The sequence below is a fragment of the Haliotis rubra genome, unplaced genomic scaffold (assembly GCF_003918875.1).
Source record: "Haliotis rubra isolate DU_JTF1 unplaced genomic scaffold, ASM391887v1 Scf34, whole genome shotgun sequence".
NCBI classification, from domain to species: Eukaryota; Metazoa; Mollusca; class Gastropoda; order Lepetellida; family Haliotidae; genus Haliotis; species Haliotis rubra.
The window spans coordinates 63,706-83,794 of NW_025767013.1; the positions used below are offsets into that span (position 1 = coordinate 63,706).

The 20,089-nt window shown below is 45.8% G+C and overlaps 1 protein-coding gene across 3 annotated transcripts in view; it reads right to left on the reverse strand.

The window, feature by feature from the left end:
* LOC124284581 (kinesin-like protein KIN-14I) overlaps positions 1-13,359 on the reverse strand; it is a 36,475-nt gene extending 23,116 nt beyond the window's left edge. Inside the window, exons 1-9 of one of the 3 annotated variants that reach the window (XM_046720673.1) lie at positions 13,202-13,359; positions 12,540-12,693; positions 11,951-12,081; positions 4,709-4,883; positions 3,895-4,143; positions 3,179-3,229; positions 2,807-2,953; positions 1,000-1,178; positions 351-520 (exon numbers count right to left, since the gene is read on the reverse strand). In XM_046720673.1, coding sequence (XP_046576629.1) covers positions 351-520; positions 1,000-1,178; positions 2,807-2,953; positions 3,179-3,229; positions 3,895-4,143; positions 4,709-4,883; positions 11,951-12,081; positions 12,540-12,614 — 1,177 coding nt within the window. In that variant the 5' untranslated portion in view covers positions 12,615-12,693; positions 13,202-13,359. Of the gene's footprint in view, positions 1-350; positions 521-999; positions 1,179-1,971; positions 2,026-2,616; positions 2,657-2,806; positions 2,954-3,178; positions 3,230-3,894; positions 4,144-4,708; positions 4,884-11,950; positions 12,082-12,539; positions 12,694-13,201 lie in introns of those variants that run through there. The other 2 variants (XM_046720676.1, XM_046720675.1) reach the window with 2 other exon arrangements.
* Between the last annotated feature and the right edge of the window lie 6,730 nt (positions 13,360-20,089).

Sequence of the window (20,089 nt, forward strand, 5' to 3'; positions counted from 1 at the left end):
CATGTATTTCATAAAGCACCACTGAATGCTAGGTGAAACTCTTGGTATAAGTGTCATACTGTTGGGTTATACTGATACTAGTGTGCGTAACATTAGTAGATAAGTAGTTGAGGATGAAGAAGAAGAAACTGGTGCCGGCCTGTCAGTAGACAGTCAGTGAGTTTAGTTTTACGCCGCTTTTAGAAATATTCCAGCTATATCACAGCGGGGAACAGAAATGGGACTTAACACATTGTACCAATGTGGGGAATCGAACACGGGTCTTCAGCATGACGAGCAAAAGCTCTAACCACTAGGCTACCCCATGGCCCCTAGGTCCCCAGTAATGCTCTGCACTAGACTGCCCCCACCTTTCTCCTTGGCGACCCTGGCAGCTGATACTGGTCGCTGCTGCTGTAGTTCCTTCACCTTGATGACCCCAGTCTGCAGCATCGTGAGAGCCTGCTGTCTCCGCCCGTTGTCGTCAACCTCCTTCACAACGGCATCCACTGCCTCCTGCAGCTTCACACACTCTGCATCTCTGACACAAAGCAGTACATATTTACTTATCTGTCTTCATATCTATTTTATTAACATTATTTACTTTAGTCTGTATTAAATTGTTTCTAACATTTATTTTCATTTTCTTAAAAGCTTTTCATGTTCACATATATTTTGACACTGTTCGATGGGATGTATTTGTCACATCTGGCATCATTCAACCTATAAGGTTGTGACCTGTGAACAATCCTGATTAAACAATCCATTTGAGTGAGTGAGTGAGTATGGTTTTACGCTGCTTTTAGCAATATTCCAGCAATATCACGACAGGGGACACCAGAAATGGGCTTCACAGATTGTACTCATGTCGGAAATCGAACCCAGGTCTTCGGTATGATGAGCGAATGCTTTAAGCACTGGGCTACCCCACCACCCCAGGAAGCAGCTGAACTACATTATTCTAAACTGATCTGCGCATCCATCAAGAATTATACACACGACCAGAAACATCGATCTTACCTATCCTCAGGTGTCGGTTCCTTCTTGTGTTTCTTCTTGTACTTCTGGGCCCAGGTGTCCAGAGCCTTCTGATTCTCGTTCTGCGTCTCCTTCAGTTTCTTCATGTCTTCTTCTTCAGATTTGAGACGTGAGTCCACCTCTTGGGCAGCAGTTGGAACCTGGCCATGGACCTCATGGGCCTACATGAAACATTGAACAAGTGAAAAAGAGATCATTTCGTTTCATGGTTTGTCTTGACTAATATGTAAGGGCGGCAATGGATCCATTATTCACCTCCATCTCTTTTAGGTCAATATACTGACACTTGGTTCTATAAGACTCACCATAGCTACAACCACCTGCAGGAGGGCACTGGCTCCCTCGTTCACCTCTATCTCCTTTAGGTCAATATACTCACCACCTGCTACAACCACCGCTCACCCTGCAGGAGGGCACTGGCTCCCTCACCATAGCTTCACAGGAGGGCACTGGCTCTCGCTCACCTCTACTGGCTACTCGCTCACCCACCTGCAGGTCAATAGGGACTGGCCGTTCTACAAGACTCACCATAGCTACAACCACCTGCAGGAGGGGTTCTGACACTTGGTTCTACAAGACTCACCATAGCTACAACCACCTGCAGGAGCACTGGCTCCCTCGTTCACCTCTATTTCCTTTAGGTCAATATACTGACACTTGGTTCTACAAGACTCACCATGCTACAACCAGGAGGGCACTGGCTCCCTCGTTCACCTCTATCTCCTTCAGGTCAATATACTGACACTCGGTTCTATAAGACTCACCATAGCTACAACCACCTGCAGGAGGGCACTGGCTCCCTCGTTCACCTCTATCTCCTTCAGGTCAATATACTGACACTTGGTTCTACAAGACTCACCATAGCTACAACCACCTGCAGGAGGGCACTGGCTCCCTCGTTCACCTCTATCTCCTTCAGGTCAATATACTGACACTTGGTTCTATAAGACTCACCATCGCTACAACCACCTGCAGGAGGGCACTGGCTCCCTCGTTCACCTCTATCTCCTTCAGGTCAATATACTGACACTTGGTTCTATAAGACTCACCATAGCTACAACCACCTGCAGGAGGGCACTGGCTCCCTCGTTCACCTCTATCTCCTTCAGGTCAATATACTGACACTTGGTTCTATAAGACTCACCATCGCTACAACCACCTGCAGGAGGGCACTGGCTCCCTCGTTCACCTCTATCTCCTTCAGGTCAATATACTGACACTCTCCCTCATTCACCTCTATCTCTAGGTCAAGACTCACGTTCATAAGCTACAACCACCTGCAGGAGGGCACTGGCTCCCTCGTTCACCTCTATCTCCCTTCAGGTCAATATACCTGAGGGCACTGGCTCCCTGGTTCACCTCTATCTCCTTAGGTCAAATACTCACCATCGTTCTACAAAGACTCACCATAGCTACAACCACCTGCAGGAGGGCACTGGCTCCCTCGTTCACCTCTATCTCCTTCAGGTCAATATACTGACACTTGGTTCTACAAAACTCACCATCAGCTACAACCACCTGCAGGAGGCACTGGCTCCCTCGTTCACCTCTATCTCCTTCAGTCAATAATATACTGACACCTGGTTCTATAAGACTCACCATCGCTACAACCACCTGCAGGAGAGCACTGGCTCCCTCGTTCACCTCTATCTCCTTTAGGTCAATATACTGACACTTGGTTCTACAAAACTCACCATCGCTACAACCACCTGCAGGAGAGCACTGGCTCCCTCGTTCACCTCTATCTCCTTCAGGTCAATATATTGACACGTGGTTCTATAAGACTCACCATCGCTACAACCACCTGCAGGAGAGCACTGGCTCCCTCGTTCACCTCCATCTTCTTCAGCTTGGCCTGGAGCTTCTCATATCGCTTAATCATCTTCTTCATGTCTTTCTGCATTTCACGGTTCTCACGGCGAAGACGTTCCAACTCCTGCAATAACGAAATGTTTGAAATAAATCACCTCAAATAATTTTAGAATATAGATGATCTCCTTTTTTCCATAACATGCCTCATAAACAATCACATTTGGTAGATAAAAAAATCTGGACGATTCAACTCACACTGAATGCTGTCTATAAGTTTGGTTATAAACATTTACACCATCAACAGAGACATTCTAAAACATATGTAGCTACAAATGAACATGAGCCTCACATCATCTCTCTCTGCAAGCTGACTTGTAAGTTCTGATACCTTCTCTTCTGACTGAAACAAAATGAGTTGGTGCAAAAGATCAAGTAAACAGAAAGAACATAAACGTAATGACTTTTGATGCCAACTTAATAATATATAAGGTCCAATCAAAAATTCTGATAAATGCACAATACGTTTGTAAAATAAAACCATAAAACCAAACACCAAATTACAAAATAAACTGAGAGTGCAATGTTAATGAAACTATTGATACAAGGATAAAGACAAAATCCAGTGAGTGAGTTGGGTTCAGCACCACTTTGAACAGTATTCCAGTTGTATTGCAGCATTGCCGCATGTCAAGTTAGTGGGGGTTTTTTGTTTTTGTTTTGTTTTGTTTTTTTGTTTGTTTGTTGTTGTTGTTTTGTTGTTTTGTTTTTTTTTTTGTTTTTTTTGTTTGTTGTTGTTGTTTGTTTGTTGGTTTTTGTTTTTTTTTTTGGGGGCGTTGGGGGAAAGAGGAGAAAGGGAGGGGAGAGAGAGAGAAGGAGGAAGGAGGAGATAGCCTAATGGTTAAAGCGTTCGCCAGTGTGCTGTGATATTGCTGGAATATTGCTAAAAGTGGTGTAAAAGTGAGGCAACTCTAGACAGCGAAATGTGGGGCATTAGAAACAAGGCCACCTAAGTTCCCGTAACTAAGAAGTTAAGTTCTTGTGGACATCTAATGTGTCTGTATTTACCTCAGCACTTGCAGCAACATTAGCAGCTGCAGCTACAGCAACTCCATCACAAGTGTCACCCTCGGCCAGGAGGCGCTCCAGCTCCATGATCTTGCCCTTACTTTCAGACAGGTCTGTGTTCAAAGAGCTGATCTGTGTGTGAAGTGATGTCTTCTCTTGATGTAGATCTGAAAGTTGGGTCTGGAGGGCAGATAACTCTTGTTGGGCCTTCTCCAGAGCAGCAACAATTGATGGGTCTGGTACCATCACCTGAACATTTTACATGAATGAAATATTGATGATGCATACTTTTTGGTTTATCATATGGTAAAAAACAGGTGCACACTGATTTGAAAATTCAACTGGCATTTGAAATACAGACTGACTGTCTGTTTATCAGAAAGGTTACCATTTTCAAATTAAACATACAAATTTCAATTGAAGCACTCACTGATGGGAACACTAATATACTGAACAACATTTGAATGTTAACAGCACCCATAAGGAATTCAACAGCACATATAGAGAAACCTCCTCTTATATGCTTGGCTCTTGAAGATCTGTATTAAAATTGATCCCAGCAGCCCATGCTTGTCGTGAGAGTCGACTAATGTGATCAGCTGGCAGGATTTAATGACTTGGTTGACATATGTCATCACATCCGAAATGAATAGATCAATGCTCATGTTTTTAATCACTGGATCATCTGGTTCCGCAGTCATATAGCTGAATTATCGCCAAGTGTGAGGTAAACCAACAAACAAAAACTCCTATGTCCCTATGTCCCAAAGAGCAGCATGAAAACTGTGAGCAGTTCCCTAGTGTCGACACCCACCTCTACTGTCTTCACCTCCGGGTCTTTGATGACAACAGGTAATGGCGCTACTTCAGGCGGTGGAGGAACGTTTCCAGCCTTGACATGGTCCAGGGTCTCTATCTTCCTGTCAAGTGAGGTCACCAATGTGTTGACCTCCTCCATCTGGGTGTACATCTCCTTGGCTGAGTCTGACCTGCAGTCAATGAGTGAGTGAGTGAGTATATCTATACTACCCATCAAAAGTTTAGACTCACTTAAAGCACTCACTATATGTTATGTATATATGTATGGTTACATCGAAGATGAATTTCTCCACTAACTTGGGGGAACCAATTGAAAACCTTTTGCAGATGAATTGCACGAGGATCATGCATCAAATTGCTGTAAAGCATGTGCAAATGTCATGCATGTGAAAAGCTGCGTTTTGGTGTAAAGTTTTGTTACAAATTCGAACTAACCTGTAGAGGTTTCAGATTCTTTGAATATATTCCTCCTTGGGGTACTTATAAGCATTTAAATGTCCATTTAAAATCCCTACGACAGTTGTAACAATATTTGAATAAAATATTTACAAAACAAAAACTACGTTTTGTCTTGTGAGACCACCCTTACAGGGCCCTCTGGCCCCCTACAGCCAAGAGCAGGTAACTCTAGACCGTAACCTTGTACCTCACTTTCCATGCTGAACGACATCAGACAGAATGTGGGGAGTGGGGTGAGATTACCCCAAGGAGGAATATATTCAAAGAATCTGAAACCTCTACAGGTTAGTTCGATTCTTTTTTATATATTCCTCCTTGGGGTACTTATAAGCATAAGACAGACTCCTAAAGACGGAGCTAAGGAGCGGCATTCTGTCTGCAGAAAACACCCCCGACAAGAAGTGGAATTTCCCAAGCTAATTATAGCAGAAAAAGCACACTTACCCGGTCACGTGTCCACCATAGCCAATCAGGCGGGGGCATGAGCCAGGGTCAGGGTCGAACATATGTAAATTGCCCAGCGAAACCTCGCTAAAGCAAACTAACGAGACACACCCTCCCTCCTTCCCGTAATCTACTCGGAAACGAAGATAAGGGTCCCGCAATAAGCCGCCAGAAACGAAATGCCTTAATATGAATATATTTAGCAAAGCTTCCAAGGCCAGTAAAGTCTAGAGCAGAATGCAAAAGACATGGGAATAAAAACCATCACCACATAAAACCCGTCACCAAGGGAATATGTAAACAAGATTTTTAAAACCCAACACCAGTGTTAAAAAATTTGGCATAGAATGGTTCACATACTTCCTCGAAAGCTCAATCGGCTAGAGAGGTGGAACCATGCCCACTGGAGAGAACTGACTGACCGAACCGAGCACGCTCACTGGAGAGTCTGTCAAGTTGGTAATGACGGATGAACATACTGGGACGGCTCCAAATAGCCGCGGAGCAGATCTCCTCAATGGGCAGGGCTGCAGCGTAAGCTTTCGATGTAGCAACTGCCCTAACCGAATGAGCTTTCAACCCTACAGGCGGGATCGCCCTGTTTGAGTATAGCTCATATGTATGGCAGAGACAAGCCACCGAGAAATGGTTTGCTTGGTGGCGGAAGACCAGCCTGAACCCCGCCATAACAACAAAACAATTGGTTACCCCACGGGTACCCCTTGTTCGTTTGATATAAGCCTTAAGTGTCTTTACGGACATCTAAGACGGAGCACGTCGTAGAGAGGTACCGGACAGGAAGGCTGAGTGAAAGCTGGGAGCTCAATAGGCGCCGTCACATGGAAGGGACTATCCTTCTTAGGGACGGTAAGTATCAGGCAGCCGTATGCTAACTCTGTCTTTGTGAAAACAGTAAGCGGGATCGGGCCGACATTGCGTGAATATCGCCAACCCGCCTGCCTGAAGTCACCGCCACAAGAAACGCCGTCTTCCACGCCAACAGCTGGAGTGAAAGAGCCGACAGATTGTGAAACAGTGGACCGGACAGCCAATCAAGAACGATTGACAAGTCCCATCGGGGACTAATCCGCCCGGACAACCGGACGGATTCTGTCCACGCCTGCTAAAAAGCGCTGTACCAGAGGGTGCTGCCCCAAGAGAGCACCGTCAACAGGAATATGAAACGCAGAAATAGCTGTAGAATATCCTCGAACAGTTGAAGCCGCTGGACCGGCGTCCAACCGAGACTGGAGGAATTCTAAAACACAGACTAAATCTGTAGAAAAGGGATCAAGAATCCCCCTGTTGACACACCAGCGCGAATAACAGGCCCATCTATCCTCATATTGAACGTTTGTCGAATCCCTCCGCTGAAGCCAGAATTGTGTCTGCAACTGGTGCAGGAATTCCGCCAAGACGGAGGCGATCCCCTGACAGCGGCCAGGCCACCCACTGAATCCTGGGATTCGGTGGGGCTCCGTTCTGGGATAGGAGGTCCGGTCGAAAAGGTAATAGAACAGGAGGCTGAGCCAGAAACCTGAGAATTACCGGAAACCAGCGTTGTGCCGACCAAAGGGGTGCCAGAAGCACAAGTAGCCGAGCTGGTTGTGCGGTCAGCTGTGACAGGACCCTGGAAATCAGTGGTATCGGGGGGAACGCCCACAGTACCCTGTCCGTCCAATCGAGCTGAAAGCGTCGTTATTAACGCTCCCGGATCCGAATCCGGGAGCAAAACACAGGAATCTGGTTCGTCACCCCAGACGCAAACAGATCCACCTGGAACGACCGAACAACTGGGAGATAATCCCGAATATCTCCGGTCGAGCATCCACTCGTGTGGGGCTAGTATACGCCGTGAGAGTGCATCTGCACGGACGTTGTCTACCCCGGAGATAAACAGGCAAAACCCGAATGTTGAACTGATCGCACCACAGTAGAAACTGCCACGCCTCCTGAAGGAGCGACGGAGACACTGTGCCGCCTTGCTTGAGAATGTAAGACATGGCCGTTTGATTGTCCATTTCTAGACGAACCACATGGCCCTGCACCAACACCGGAAGCACTCGAACACCCTGCGGACTGCTCTCAGTTCTAACACATTGATGTGTAGGCTGACTTCCCGCTCCGACCAGAGGCCGGAGGCTGAGTGCTCGCCCAGGACCCCCAACCTGTGAGGGAGGCGTCCGTCTGAACTGAGAGGGAAGGTGTCGGGGTGTCGAGGGGGATCCCCCTGGACAAATTCCCGACGTCCGTCCACCATCGCAAGTGAGGAATTAACCACTCGGGCGTTGTGAGAATAATCTCGTAGCTCTGCGAGTGGGACCACAGCTGCGCTAACGCTTGCTGAACTGGTCGCATCCTCAGACGCGCACGCCAAACCACGTCCACTGTCGCCGCCATGTTGCCTAGCAACCGAAGCCATGTTCGGGCTGACGCATTGGGCGACTGGAGAAACTGTGTAACAGTACTCTGGACTTTGACGATGCGGTCCGGAGCAAGGGAAACAATCCCTAGCTCCGTGTTGAATCTGGCCCCCAAGAATATCAGATCCTGCGTCGGAACGAGGTCTGATTTCTTGAGGTTGATAATCCAGCCCAGTGACACCAGAGTATCCATCACGCACAGTGTGGAGGCTCTGCTTAACTGAGGACCTAAGGCCCTGAGAAGCCAATCGTCTAGGTACGGGTGACAACACCTGCCCTGAGACCTGGCTAACTGAGCTGGGATTAGCATAAGTTTGGTGAACACCCTTGGCGCCGTGGAGATGCCGAAGGGGAGCACGCGAAACTGGTAGCACGTCCCGTCGAAGGAGAACCGGAGGTACTTCTTGAACTCGGGGTGCATTGGAACATGGAGGTATGCGTCTTTGAGATCGATTGACGTAAGCCAATCCCCTGTCTCGACGGAGGAGATCACTGACCTGAGTGTCTCCATCCTGAAAGACGGCACCTCCAGTAACTGGTTCAACCCTCTGAGATTCAGAATGGGTCTGAACCCTCCGTCCTTTTTGGTCACTAGGAAGTAGGTGGAATAAAACCCCTCTCCTTGTTGACCCACAGGAACCACCTCGATGGCTGCCTTGTTCAGTAAGGACTGAACTTCGGCACGGAGCGCGTCCGCCTTGTCGCGGGAGGTCGGCACAAGCGTGTGCCGAACCCCGGAGAAGGACGGAGGATCTCGCCTCCACTGTGGCAAATGGCCATCCCTGAGCGTGGACAGGACCCAGGGATTTGAGGTGGCTGCCTCCCACTCCCGGAGGAATAGGGACAGCCGGCCGCCGACAGGGACGTGTGGCAGGAGGCAGTGCACCCCCACAGTCGGCAAGTCTCCGCTTGCGTGAGTGGGGGGCAACAAGGGCTCTGGGGAAGGAATCAGCGGGAAGCCGGGGCTGGCTTCCCCTTGCCCCGAAAAGGCTGCTGCGCTTGAGCAGGCTTGCCCTTGCCTCTCGCGCGCCTGCTCCGCTTGGACTGCAAAGGGGCAGTCCACTTAGCAACATCCTTCGCCGGGGCAGAAGGATAAGCGGACGCAAGCGGGGAAGGCCGCTGGCGAGGAGCGGAGGGCTGCTCCAACAAAGGCTTTGAGTCTTTGAAGGTAGAGACAGCCTCCGCGGCCTCCCGTACTACCTGCAATGCCCCAGGGAACAGGGAGGATCCCATGGTATAGGGCAATGACAGGAGCGCTTGTTGTGTGGCCGGCGAATACCGCGCCACAGACAACCACAGGCGGCGCAAGCCCATGACGGCACCCATCATCTGGCTGGCACAGCACCGAATGCTATCCCTAGCCAGATGCGAGTGTACGTCCGTGAGCTGGCGCGCGAGCACCGACTCCGATGAGTCGGCGCCACAAGCGCTGTGAGCCACCAGCTGTCCCTGCAGTGCAGACAGGTAGGCCGAGTGGACTGCTACTTTGAGTTGCTGGGCCGCGCACCGGTAACATTCCTCGAATGACCGGTACGCAGACTTCAGCGGCAGTGAATTAGCAGGAAAAGGGGGGAGGCGCCTGCCCTGCCTGGCCGAGGCCAGGGAAGACGAGGACGACCCCCCTAACGTGACTGAGGCAAAGACGCACTCGTCCACCACTGGTGGTTCGAATAGCGTCTCCTCTCCCAACTGGTACCTCCTGCCAACGTCGGGCAGATCAAATCTCGAGCGAGAACCAGTCAAGAGAGGATTTACCACCTCACCTACCAGTGATGGTAGGATGCGTAGGCGCGCCTCGGCGACCTTGGTAGGCGCGAAAGCCTCCCCCGGGAGCCTAAACTCCGCGGGGTCGGGCGCCTGTGTGGGAACGGCCACCTGGGGCAGGGCTTCGGCAATTTTTTCCCGCACCTGCCTCAGAGACGAGCCAAAGGAGTACGGCACTCCCGCCTCCGGCTCCTCCCTCCCTCCATCGTCCTCCATGTCCACCTCGGCATAATCCTCGGCAGCCGTACTCTCATACTCCTGAGAGACCGCCGAGGATACACCAGAGGCTGAACCCGAAAGACCATAAAGGTCAAGAGGCGCCAGAAGCAACGAGTCGCCCAGCCGGGCAGAACTCGCCCCAAGTCGCCGAGGCGCCCGAGAGGAACCTGCCGCGACAGGCCTCCCGGGCAACCCAGACTGGCTGCCAGGCGCCGAGGTGTCCCCGAGCTGGGCAGTGCCGAGGCGACTGCCAGTCAGGGCACCAGGCGAAGCCAGGGGCAACCCTGCATCGCCGGCGCCAGCCACCTGTGACGGACCTACGCCCGAAGCGAGGTCGCCCGTAGGTGTCGAGGGCGCTATCTCCACGGCCTAAGCCGGGATCAAGCTGCCCAGGGGGAGGCGCGTTCCCCGAGCCTAAGCTCGGGCCGCAGCTAACCCCCAGATGCGTCAGATCCACCCCCCACGACCGGCGCGGTGAGCTCCTTACGGAACCCATCCAACGCCGTATCAATGAGAGATTTCACTGACGCCATCTGTTCCTGGAATAAAGCGGTTAGTGATTCAACGGGCACAACTGGTGCCGACACAACAGGGGGGGGAAGAGACAGGAGCAAGTTGAGGTTTGGTATTAGATGCCTCCTTGGAACCTTTAGCTCTTTTGGGAGCCGGCTCCGTATGGGAAGCGGCTCCCGTAGACCCCTTTTTTTTGTGTGAACGTTTGGACGGGGGATCCTGTGCCCAGATATCACCCCCCGCCCGAATCAGATTGCTGTAGAACAGCAGATCCGCTCGTCGTGCTCTAATCGTTTGAGGCGTAAAAGTGGCACATGCCACACACCCCTCTTCCTCATGGTCAGTTTGGGTGAGGCAACGTAAGCAGACCTCGTGTGTGTCCTTGACGGGAATGGCCGCAAGGCACGAAGTACAGGATTTAAACTGCAACAAGTAAACAACCTGTGCAGCAATCAACCCCATACACACAGACATATATGAAAAAACACGCATGGGCGACACAACTAATGCGACAACGTAGCATACAGTTGACAATAACCATAATACGCACTGACATAACCACGACTTTTTATTATCGTAAGATAGAAAATGCAAGCAGTGGAAACGCCCTACATGTAACCACATATACGTAAAAATTACTAACCCCACCTGTAACATTGAAAAACCACACGGGAAACCAATGAACAGTGATGCTAGCGAAGGTACCTGGCCGCCATCTTGGCACGCACCCGGCGAGCCGACCGCGACAGGTACCAAGTTACAACTAAAAATTATGAATGAAAAAGTTCAGAACAAGCCTTCAAATCGCCCATGCAGGGAAAAAAGAGAACCATACATACAATTGCTGTTTCTGACCCACTCATAATTCTCGCCGGGAAAAGAAAACTTTCTTGTATTGGACCCACGTCTATGTCGGGAAACGACAGCATGGAAAGTGAGGTACGAGGTTACGGTCTAGAGTTACCTGCTCTTGGCTGTAGGGGGCCAGAGGGCCCTGTAAGGGTGGTCTCACAAGACAAAACGTAGTTTTTGTTTTGTAAATATTTTATTCAAATATTGTTACAACTGTCATAGGGATTTTAAATGGACATTTAAATGCTTATAAGTACCCCAAGGAGGAATATATAAAAAAGAATCGTCAATTTTCACTGAGTTTCATCATTTATTGAACTCATGACAATAATCTTTTCAACGTTACAAATGTGTTTTACAATACATCAGTTCATGTGTAAACAGTACCTTTAAACAGTATGGAAAGTTTTGCAAAATTTATTTTAGAACAGTTGACTTAAGTAAATGGTGAGTAAACTAGTGAGTCTAAACTTTTGATGGTGAGTATAGTTAAACACTGCTTCAAACATACATACAGATATAACACTGGTGTTTCCAGCAATCTATCTAAGTGAAGTCCTTACTTGTCTTTCTCTGTAGGTAGATGTCCATTCTTCTTTTTGAAGGCCGCTTCATACTTCTTGATCTCTGCCTCTAATCTTGCCTGCTCCGTGGCCATCATGGCTTTCTCTTCAGCAGTCTTTTTCGAGCTCTCCTTTTAAATAAAAGTGAGCGAGTGTGTGATCCCTTGTTTTGGTGCTATAGTCCAACAACAAATACTGGTGTGGACACTAAGAATGGACTTAATGTAGTGTTTGTTCACAAGGTCGAGCTAACACCGTGATAAATACATTAGGTAACTCCCTGCCTGATGCCCATTAGATACAGTGGTTCTCAACTACATATATTGATCATCCTCTGATTTTTCTTAAAATCATTAAGAACTTAGGCCTTCATCTATGTGCAAGTTCACTTGAGTACAGATGAGCTAGACATACTGCTTTTCAGCAAACTGCTAACATGGACACACAAAACTTTGAATAATTCAACATACGTTTGATGGCCTCAGAATGGCCTTCAACAAGATTTCAGTGTATATCTAATCACTATGAACAATCATTTGCTTACTCCTGACTCAGTTAACACTATGGATGTTGTATGTGTAAGCCATACCTCTGCGGCAGTTTTCGACGTCTCTGAAGCTGCCACAACAGCGGAGAGGGCAGCATACTGGTCCTCCAGCCTCATGTACTTGGTGTGCAGTGTTGCTGCATCCCCGGCCTGGCTCTTCAACACATTGTACTTCACCTGCCACTCTGCTTCGGTCCTGCATAATTATTTTCCAAATGATATACAGTTTTCAAGCTCTTGACAAGTGAGTGAGTATGGTTTTGCACCGCTTTTAGTTTTAGCAATAATCTAGCAGCATCACAGCAGGGACACCAGCAATGTGCTTCACATATTATACCCATGTGGAGAATTGAACTGTGGCCTTTGGTGTGACTATTGAACACTTTAACCACTAGGCCACACAGACAATACTATTACCATTAAGGAAAGGGCAGTTATTTTCAAATTTCATGTTGCCTGAAAAATCATTTAGTACACATGTAACTTGCTTATCTCACACAAGTATTTGAAGTATCCAAGTGCATTGGATAAAGGGAAGTAACTCAGTTTGTATCATCTTCTGTGAGTTTTGCTGACACATTCCAGACCTGCATCAATAAATTTCTGTAAGATAAATTCGTTTTCAACGATCCGTCCAGGTACAAAGGTCTAGAGAGCAGCTGACAACTTTTATTGACATTTCCATGGCAACAACAACAACTAACCTTCGAAACAAGTGCCAACTCGGCCTGCAGTTTGTTTATTTCAGCAACCCAGGCCTTCCTTTCTTCCTCCACCCTCTCCCGCTCCTCACCCATGGTTCGTCTTTCATCTATCATCTCTCGTCTCTCGCCATCAATGTGCTCCTTTTCGATTTCTTGCTGTTCTGAGTCTTTCACTACCATTGTGCCAACAACTGGAGGCCTGCTGTCACCATCAGTCTGGGTTTGGGCCACCGACATCTGTGGACTTGATCGAGGGGCAGCTGCAACTACTGCAGCTCCCACAGGGACAATGGTAGACATCGTGGAGTCTTGTTCAGACAGACGCATTTTCAAACTTTCCACTTCTGTAACCAAGGTCTGAAATCCAGAAGAAAGAAGTGGCAAAGTTTCCAAGATATCTGGGATGGGTGAGTGGGTGAGTGAGTTAGTTTTATGCCACTTTTAGCAATATTCCAGCAATATCATGGTGGGTGACACCAGAAATGGGCTTCACACATTGTATCCATGTGGGGAATCGACTCCGTTTAGCCCCTGACGGATGACACAAAGCTGTCAAATCTCAAAGGCAAAGAGATAACAAGCAAAGGAAATGCAGATTCACATGCTTTGAGTGAATCCTATTGAAAACAATGTTGAGTGCACAAACAACAGACATCCATTTCACCATTATTTATGCTGAAACAGTGTGAGCATCAATATTCTTTACATGGAAAGAATAAAAAACAAAAACAAAGTATTCATACTCAAACAGAATGAAGCAATATCACTAATTTTCAAGTAGGAAGAATACAAAATAGAAAATCATTCCAACAACAAATGGGCAAGACAACTGCATATGAATTATGCATTAGATTATTTGTGGTCTACTTACAGCATTTTCAGTTTTCATCTGAGCTAGTAGTTCTTCATGTTCTTTACCAACTGAAAAATAAACAGCAAGGGTGTTTAATGTGTCGCAGGGAACAATCTCTGGAGCAATATCATAGTATGTCAGGCCAACCATGTGTATGGCATCTATGAATGTTATCATACTTGGTGATGGGGTCTGAATCATGACCAAACTGAACTTTGAATAGATTGGAATGAGTGAGTGAGTGAGTTGAGTTGAGTTTTACGCCACTTGTAGAAACATTCCAGCAATATCACGGTGGGGACACCAGAAATGGGCTTCACACATTGTACCCATTTGGGGAATCAAACCCGGGTGTTTGGCGAAACGAGCGAACACATTAACCACTAGGCTACCCTACTGCCCCCCTCCTGGCACAACTAAGGCACATAACTCAGCATTGCAAATTACTACACCTTTAACCAATTTAAGACCTGAGATTACATAACAGACAACAAAGGCAGAAGTTTTAAGTTAATGATTTACAGGAATGAGTGAGTTCAGTTTTATGCAGCACTCAGCAATATTCCAGCTATATGGCAGCGGTCTGTAAATAATCGAGTCTGGACCAGACAATCCAGTGATCAACAACATGACCATCGATCTGCTCAAGTGGGAACCGATGACATGTGTCAACCAAGTCAGCGAGACTGACCACCTGATCACGTTAGTCGCCTCTTACGACAAGCATGGGTTACTGAAGGCCAATATTCTAACCCGGACCTTCACGGGTCACCTAATGTGGATCAACTTATGTGAATCACCTAAAGTGGATCACCTAATGTGAATCACCTAATGTCGATCACCTAATATGAATCACCTTATGTGGATCACCTAATGTGAATCACCTACCCGTGACTGCTGATGCACTGGCTTTGTCCACCAGCTGTGTGAAGTGAGTTGTCACCTCAGACTGAAATCAAACAAATGGGAATCATTCCTAATTGGTGGCCAAGCTACAGACAAAATCAACAGGAATTCATTTTATTAATTAACCTTACTTTTATTTATTAACCTTTATTCACTAAGCTCCCCTCTCAACAACAATTTAGACCAACACATTGTATAACCTATAGCATTCTTATCTGGCCATCAGTTTCATATTTCATATTTTATATTATTGCTGTCATCTGAAAATATCAGTAATGGAAAAAGATACATTTGAGGCAATGTGAGTGAGTGAGTATGTTTTCTAACATTGATCTTCACAGATCACTGATTCAGTCAGTTTTACGCCGCTTTTAGCAATATTCCAGCAACATCACGGTGGGGGACACCAGAAATGGGCTTCACACATTGTTCCCATGCCCCTATTTGAGGCAGAGACCATATACCAATATGTATGGCATATGGTCTCTGTTTGAGGATGAGAGGGACAAATGAACAAACCTTTTCATTTTCCAGTCGATCAATTTCCACCTTGTTTTTGATCAGGAGTACCTTCTTGTCTTTAAGTAATCTGTTATTCCTTTCTGTCAGACTCTGAAAATATCAGTATGTGGTGCAATGCATTTATGGAAACAAAATTCCAGTACTGCAAGTGAATAAAAGCAAAATAACTGACACATTCAAATACATTTGGTAGTAATTGACCGACGAAAATCAATGACCTAAAGCCACTTTTATCCTATCACACAAATGATCTGTTCAACACAGCATTCAGCAATATTCCAGGTATATGACAGTGAACTGTAATTTGTGTAAAGAACTGTGCCTGGACCAGTAATCAAGCGATTGATACTATTAGATCAACCTAGTTGAAAAATCTGAGCATCCCATTCAAGCACAAGCATAGGTGCTAAAAACACATTTTAACCCAAAACCCCTGGGTATTCATATACTGGTACATCATACTAATGTGCTATCAGACTTTCCGATTGATGTGAATACTGATGGATCAAGTAGCCCACGACCTGTGTAAACATGGAATCGGGAAACACTTACAGAAAATGTAAGGTCCACTTAAAATCAATACCATTCTATTGTGACTGATTGTGCTCCAATTGAGGAATAATCTCACCGCAAGGACCTCGTTCCAGTAGGCCTCCTTCTTGGTGAGTTCCGTCCTGTGGATGTCGATGACCTGGCGGAATGTCGTCACCTTGCCCGAGTATTGCTCCCTCAGACACAGGACAAACGCGTTGAACTGGGACTGGTCACACAGAGGAAGGGACAGGGTTAGAAATCAAGAGGGTCCCTGGGATGCTTAAGAAATTCGGCTGGAGTATTTGGATCAGGACGTCCTAAATAATATTAGGATGTCAAAGCTTCATTGCTTTTCATTATTCATGTCAATAACTCACTACATATACAGTCAAACCAATGAATCACTGAATCATGGATAAGCAGTTATGTCCCTTTGGATGTATAAACCTAATTGTTCTTTAGAAAGTCATTTGTAAGTGATTTACTGAAAAGGTTTCAAGCTGTCAAGATATGTCAAACATATCCACTACCTATCCTTGAAGGATTATCATAAATAGCTTTCAATATTTTCAGATGTTATTGCTTAATTGATACCAGGTGCATTTCATCAATAGCTTTAAGTGGCATTGTAGAAGCTGTAGGGTGTTGTTGGGTATTATGGAACAGCTATCACTGTATCAAGACATGAAAAATAGCTATTGCATACAACAAACTTTCTATTGTGAATCATATTCACATGTAAAGACAAGTTTCTGCCATCTGCCACACTTGTCATAGATTGCGATATCTTACAGCATCAACATATTTTACTTTTTGCCCATGCTGGGATAAAACAAAAAAATGAACTTGAAATCAACATTTCACACACAAAATGTCATGAGTTTCACCTGTGTTTCATCCTCAATAGCTCGGTAGTGTTTGTCAATGTCGTGAACGATTCTGATGTGATTGGTCTTCATGTTCGTCATGTCGTCCATGATACGTGATATGGTTTTTCGAGCATACAAGTAGGGAATGTACGCATTCTGTTCTGGGCCCTCAACCTCCAAACCAGACTTCGATCTCAGGCTCACTGCATCTAGGAAGGTAATCAAGACAAGTAACCACCATCAGTGAGATAAGGGAACACTGTAACTTGCAGTTCTGGTGAGCATTGCAAGTACAGAGACTGTCAGACTATTGATATTAAATCATTGCACAGACAAGAATCTTTTCACCTCATCTTCTCACTCTTTTCAGATTGAGTTGAGGTTACTTGAGTGCAAGTTCAATGTTGCACCATCTGAATGTTTCACCACTGAGTTTTGACCTGTGGCTATCTGGGTCGGAATTGGTCTTCAGCAACCCATGCTTGTCACAAGAAGTGACTAACGGTATCGGGTGGTCAGGCTCGCTAACTTGGTTGACACATGTCATCACATCCCAATAACATAGATCAATGCTCATGCTGTTGATCACTGGATTGTCTGGCCCAGACTTGATTATTTACAGACCGCCGCCATATGGCTGGAATATTGGCGAGTGCAGCGTTAAACAACAACCAAACCAATCCATAGAGTTTTTAGTCATTTCAAAAGCTCCATGTTCGTGACTTAAACAACTACACTACTTGTATGAAAGACTTACATAATGTATTTCATAATCAGCAGAATTAGGAGCTTCATGCTTTGGAGATTTCTTTAGTACAGTGGTGTTTGAGAACTTGCTCATTCATTAAACCACTGCTTTAGTGTAATGTATGATCATAAACATGGAAAAGTGATTAAAACAAGCAATGGTCAATGGAACACGTTCATGGAAACTGTACAGTGTTCATAACATTTATTGGTTTTCTTTCAACCTTGTGCTGCACACATTTCCCATAAAGTCCTACAGCACACTCTGCAACATGTTTAAGGTAGATGATCAAAGTTTAACACACCACCTTCTCCCTTTTGCTTTCCATTCTTGTCAATGCAGCTGACAACTGTCGATGTGGACTTGGCACTAGAAGGTCCTATAAAGACATCAAATGATTTGAAAGAAAATCTCTATTTCACTTAAAATAGTACAAACTTAACTCGAAAAATCATGTAGAGCATAAAAAAAGTATTAGGCATTGATCCAATAAACAACCTTTTCCTTGCCAGTCCAACTGGAGAAAACATGCTCCATTGACGCATTAACACGATTTACTGACTCCACTTATTAGTTTCTGCAAAGATGTGGCTGTTCTGGTTGCTTTTACAATTTGAGGTCATTGTTCTGATTTGATACCTCTGAGTGTCCAATCAGAATCAAGTAATATCCAAATCATGGTGGAATAACCAATCAACTCACTCTGTTTGGATCCTGTTGGTGTTTCACTTCTATCAGTCCAGGCCTCTATAATATCAACAAGTGAGTTTTCAAAAGGTAGGCAGTGAAATATATGCATTCAAATTCAATTTTTTTATTCACCTAAGTGAATTATATTGATTTTATATTCTGAGAGAGAGAGAGAAAGAAAGGGACACAGATACTGCTCAGTTTCGAAAACAAAGTGCTTGGATGATGATCTATTTTATGTGGCTTATTCCCCTTTATAAATATAGCAGTATAATGCTTACCTCTGGCAGATAATGTTGATCTGATGGAGACTGCACTGCCCATGTTGGAGGAGCTACCCTGGGGCAGAGGCTCAACAACATTCTTGCTGAAGGGGGAAGGACTCCTGCGAACTCTGGGTGACGTGAGAGAGACGGGAGTACCAGGTCGTGAGGATGGAGTACCAGGTCGTGAGGATGGAGTACCAGGCCTTGAAGATGGAGTACCTGGCCGTGATCGGTTCTTCTCACTGACTGAATCATTGTCGGCTTCCTGCATTAAAACAAGGATCCAAGAGTTTGGCACAAATTGTTGCATTTGGACAAAATCTATGACATTTATCATTCAGGCAATTTTCCGATCTTTACATGATAAATTCCAGGAACAGACATGTGAATATCTGGGTTGGAATTGATATTCAGCAACCCATGCTTGTTGGGACGGGGATTGTGTGGTCAGGCTCGCTGACTTGGCTGACATGTCATCATATCCCAATTTACGCAGATCGATGCTCATGCTATTGATCAATGGATATTCTGGCCCAGACTCGATTACTTACAGACCGCTGCCATATAACTGTACAAGTGAGTCCGGTAATTCCGCACATCCGGTAATTCTGCGCAGCTGCAATAGCGTACTTCCGTATCGAGGTAAACAACATCAGCTACCATATTTACGCTTGAAATCGGGACATTTCTACAAGGGACTGGCTTTTAATCACAAAAGGTAAGTAAATGTAATTTTCTGATTAAAATTGATATTTTATACTTATCCTGACTCATACTAAATGCTTGTCTCCTCCTTCTTGTGAATGATAGTGGAACACTTGAAATCCCTTGAAGTTCCCTTCTAAAAAGCGGACGTAAAATCATCACTCACCCACGAGTAGTCTCCCTTGCCTCCTTTGGCGCACTTTTTGGTCATATGACCAGCTATGTTTGTCACTCTCTCCGTTTGTATGCCCAACAACCGGATTTACAGGGAAATCCAGAGTGCCCTGAGAGGGGAGGTTGGGAGGGCTCACCTCATGAGTCAGGATAAGCATAAATATCAATTTTAGTCTGAAAATCAGTGGTGGGTCAGGCCACTTCTTGGATTCACTGGCTGCTGTTTTACGTCCTGTATTACCCCCCATGGGAACTTATGACGGCAGTGCCGATGATTCTGTTCTTCCAACTTCCATCACAAATTGTCAGATTTCTTCCGAAACTTCTCCTGACATTTTCAAGTGGATTTTAGATACACTTATGTTCCATTAGTTATCTATTGCAACTCCATCTCTTGATACGTGCATCAAGTGGAGATGCGACCCTTCTTCATGTATGAGTAAGTCCTATACAAGTACAGGGTCTATCATTCATGCTACAGTCCGTTTGAGTCAGAAACGGACCGATGAATTGCAAATTTTATCATTGTACAAAATTGCCACATAAATATAAATAGTACACGTTTATCATTTACTAATACCCAACAGCTTTCTTATATTGGAAAATTTTCCAGACTCCACC